Here is a 4,455-nt window from a genome sequence, read left to right as displayed (position 1 = left end):
TGAATTTTTTGCACCTTGGTTTTCCATCTATCATTAAATATGCAATATCCCAAAGTGTTCATTAAAATATGTGGATGGAATTCCAGCTGTCAGTGAGTTTAATCAGTTTGCTTTACTTCCAAAATAAAGGCTGTGTATCTATAAACAATAAGATGCAAAACAATATATTAAATCCTTGAGATCTTAACAACGTGCTGAAAAAAAGCTCCTTTTGGCGTGTTTCATTAAGCACCCTCGCGGTTGAAACACAAATAGGCAATTCTTCAGTCTGAGGGCACACTTGTTCTGCCGGGTAATGAACAGCTCACAGCCACTCCAGAGGCCTTGCCTCACTCAGCCAAGGGCTTTTATAAACTTCAGCTTGACAAAGAGCCATAAAGTACTCCATTATTGTAATAGAAAACACTGCCTCTCAGTTCATCATTTATTTTGCTTTGTGTACGTTAAACCTCAAGACTTCTGGCCGCATTGTGGCTTCGGACACCCTTAGTGACAGAACAAAATGATTTGTCAGGCTCGCTTTACAAGGGAGAGTACTCAGAGTGGAGGGCCTCGTTAATTATGTCCCACATTAATTATCCAAACAGGGGAGATATTAATTTGAAACGATTCATTATTCCAAATGTGTTTGAGAAATAAATAACCTCGCCGCTCAGGTGTTTTACATTCGTCTCGGTTCTGTTGAAATGCAGGAGTACAGTAGCCGTTCGCTTCCCTCAGAATAGATTTGATTAACTTCTTTCTCTTTTTGCAGTGGGAGGAAATTAGCGGCGTGGATGAGCACTACACACCCATCCGGACCTTCCAGGTGTGCAACGTGATGGAATACAGCCAGAACAACTGGTTGAGGACCAACTGGATTCCTCGCAATTCTGCACAGAAAATCTATGTGGAGCTCAAGTTTACCCTGAGAGACTGCAACAGTATTCCCATGGTCCTGACCTGCAAAGAGACGTTCAACTTACACTACCTGGAGACTGATGAAGACCAGGGAAGTAAGTTTCGTGAGCACCAGTTCTCCAAAATAGACACCATCGCCGCCGATGAGAGTTTTACTCAGATGGACCTGGGCGACCGTATCTTGAAGTTAAACACAGAGGTCCGTGAGGTGGGACCCATGACTAAGAAGGGCTTTTACCTGGCTTTCCAGGACGTGGGAGCCTGCGTGGCCCTAGTTTCGGTGCGGGTGTACTTTAAAAAATGCCCTTTTACGGTGAGGAACCTGGCTATGTTTCCCGACACGGTACCCACGGACTCTCAGTCACTCGTGGAGGTTAGGGGCTCCTGCGTCAACAATTCCAGGGAAGAGGATCCGCCAAAAATGTACTGCAGTACCGAGGGAGAGTGGCTGGTGCCCATTGGGAAATGCCTGTGCAACATAGGATACGAGGAATGGGGAGTCGCTTGCCAAGGTAGAGTTTTTCTCTCACACGCACACTTTTCTCCTTACAGTGCCTTTTTCATTTCACGGCCCATTTTCTTCCTTTCATCAGCGTAATGTAGTAGCACCAGCTCTGCAGACAGTGGCTCTAAATGGGACAACTGAGTGTGTCCCTGGAATGCCATTCATTTGCTTATGCTGCTCATTGTCTGTAATGGCGAAGCATTTGGCTCACGATGGAAATGTTTTTAAACTCCATGATGAGTTGAGTATCTGTCCCGCGCTCAGAGTGCAAATGGATTTTTCCCAGACACGGACACACCTCTGATCTGTCAGCCGTGCTCTGGAGAAATGAATATGAGAGTCCTGTGTAAGCGAAGACAGAGAAGATCTGTGGTGCAGACCCCCTTAAAGGGCAGCTTGAAGCAGTTAAGCTTGTGAAGCACTTCTCTGCATCACCTCATCAGACGCACAAATAGATGTACGTTAGTCATTGAAGAGGGATAAGTGTGTATGTTTGATGTGAAGCATATGAGATTTTTGCTGCATTATGTGGACATTTTTAGAGTCTAAAGACACAGATTCTCTTTATGGGCTCATATTTAAATATTTTAAACTGTTGAAAAGAGAATCTCTTGGCGATCTTCCTTTGTCTCAGATTACATTCAGAAAATCAGAGTTGTGATGTTAGAGTTCGGGTGTTAATGTAAATCACAGAGAAAGCCAAAGGACCATCTGTGGAAATATCATAGCGTTAGGGGTACAACATCTTGTCCCTGGGTCAGTACCCTTATTTAGGGGTAAGTATTTACCCCTGAAAAGGTTCATAGTAGTACCTTAAGGTGTTACTCTGCATTCTTTCAATGCATACCTTAAGGCAGTGGTTCTCAATTACAGTCCTCACGACCCCCCGCTCTGTACATTTTGTATGTTTCTCTTATCACTTCAGATGTTTGTTCTATTCGACCGTATAGTGCCCTGCGAAATGGACTTCACAGGATATTCCGCCATGATTCCAGTTCGAAGGGAGTGTATATGTTCCATTCAAAGGGCATTAAAGTGCGCGAGACGTGAATTTAAATTGTATTTATTTACAGAGGTATATTATGTCACACTTCACACTTCTTTAGTAAGGTTCATCTGTGTGTGAAGACGCTGCAGTAGCGTAGCAGAAATCCGTGAATGAATGTTCCAAAGTGAAGTAAACTTCAATGTATTTCCTGTGCTCAGGCAGTAGGGATCAAATAATGAACACTGTGTAGGGACCCTGTCAATCGGAACACAGGATTGGAATTGAGAACCACTGCCTTAAGGTACTAATATGCAACTTTAGGGGTAGACAAGTCACAAAGTTGTCCTATTAAGGCTATTGTCCCAGTGACATGTTGGTGTACCTCTGAAGCAAGGGTGTCCAAACTTGCTCCTGGAGGGCCAACGTCCTGCAGAGTTTAGTTCCAGCTTGCCCTAATACATCTACCTGGAAGACCTTGATTAGCTGGTTCAAAGTTAACTTCAAAAGTTACATTTTTAAAAATGGCCCCTGTGTTTGACTCCGTTTTGTGTTCTATTTTCATTTTTGAATTCAAGAATACGTCCAGAATGGCTGATAAAGTAGCTTGCTCCCGCAGTTCCTGCAAGTCTTTTTACACTATTTGGGTCAGAACCACGGTACTTTTGCATCATTGATGTGAGTGCAGTTGTTTTACGGTTGAGTATTTGTCCTTTTTGAATTTGCCATCTAAACTTTACATGCGCAAAACCACATTCGCATTTGTCTGTCGCTAATTAATTGAAAGAATGCAGAGCTGCTCTCAAATAAAATGTATTCAGAGGGGAGAAGTCATGAGAAATAGTCAGGAGCATGCTCAGGAATGGGAATAAGCGGCTCAGTCCTACAAGTTAGGCGGTTTTGTGTTTTGTAACAATTGCGAGCTCTACTGTACATCACGTATTCACTCCAGACCATCTTTTCGAATAGACTTGGGTGCAGACACCAAGTTTGGAAATCTGTTTTCTCCCCAAAAAGCACAAAAGGCTTTCGTGTGAAAGCGCCCTAAGAACATTTTGTCTGATGTGTATATGTGTAGGTCTTGCTGTGGTTGAGGGAGCTGATAATAGATTGCCTGGCAGCTGGTTTGAGCGCTTCAGTCCTGCCCATGGTATTATTTGAGTTAAGCCATCTCCCTGGAGAAATCACTTCTGCTCTTCATAAAATGCTCTGTTGTTTTACCCCATCAGTGGAATGAAATGTGGAATCGGCCAAACACACGGTGAAACTGAATACAAATGCTGATGGCTGAGGCCTGACCATACATTTCAAATAGTTGTGCATGGTCATGCATTTTTGCTGGCTAGTTTTCTAGCCTGTGGTTTGGCAGGAGTCGTGTAGGACTGATGTCTCTGAAGGTGACTGCTCCGTACAATTTATCAATCCAAACACCCATTTGTGGTGTGTAGAACCAGACGCCTATCAAGTGATTCAGCGTGTCTCTGGGATGTAAATGACAATGACAGGGCAATGGGAGGGCTTTGATAAGTACACGAATGAGTGAATGAACTAGTGAGTGAGTGAGTGATTGAACTGAGTGAGTGGATGAATGAAGTGATGTATTGAAAGAATAAACAAATGACTTGAGTAATGATTTAATGATTTTGAAAGAGTGATTGAAAGAATGAGTGAGCCTGGGTTATTATCGTTAATTAAACCAATTTAAAACATTTCAATAAAGATGAAATAAAATAAAATATAAATAGTAAATGTAAAGATGTGAAATAGCTGAAGCTGAAGTACTACAACTACTAACTGAAAAGAAATAAAAACTAGAACTAAACAAAAGCTAAAACTGAAATAAAATAAATTACACATAAATAGTAACATTTACAAAAAGCACATAAGAAAAGTAATAAAAAATTACCTAAAAAAATTAAATGAAAACTGAAAATAGCTAATGCAAAACAACAAAAACTATAACTGAATTAAACATTAAACATAAATAGTAATATTAAAATAAAAAATAGAAATATCAAAAGCAAAAACAAAATTACTAAAAAATGAAAAAAAAAAAAAAAAAAAA

The 4,455-nt window shown here is 41.0% G+C and overlaps 1 protein-coding gene across 1 annotated transcript in view; it reads left to right on the top strand.

The window, feature by feature from the left end:
* LOC107728240 (ephrin type-A receptor 3-like) overlaps nt 1-4,455 on the top strand; it is a 96,670-nt gene that overhangs the window by 16,617 nt on the left and 75,598 nt on the right. The window contains exon 3 of the mRNA XM_016538351.1: nt 755-1,412. Coding sequence (XP_016393837.1) covers nt 755-1,412 — 658 coding nt within the window. The remainder of the gene's footprint in view (nt 1-754; nt 1,413-4,455) is intronic.

This window comes from Sinocyclocheilus rhinocerous, unplaced genomic scaffold, assembly GCF_001515625.1.
Source record: "Sinocyclocheilus rhinocerous isolate Xijiao unplaced genomic scaffold, SAMN03320098_v1.1 scaffold2021, whole genome shotgun sequence".
NCBI lineage: Eukaryota > Metazoa > Chordata > Actinopteri > Cypriniformes > Cyprinidae > Sinocyclocheilus > Sinocyclocheilus rhinocerous.
Note: the sequence above shows the minus strand (reverse complement) of the source record. Positions and strands in the feature narration are given on the sequence as shown.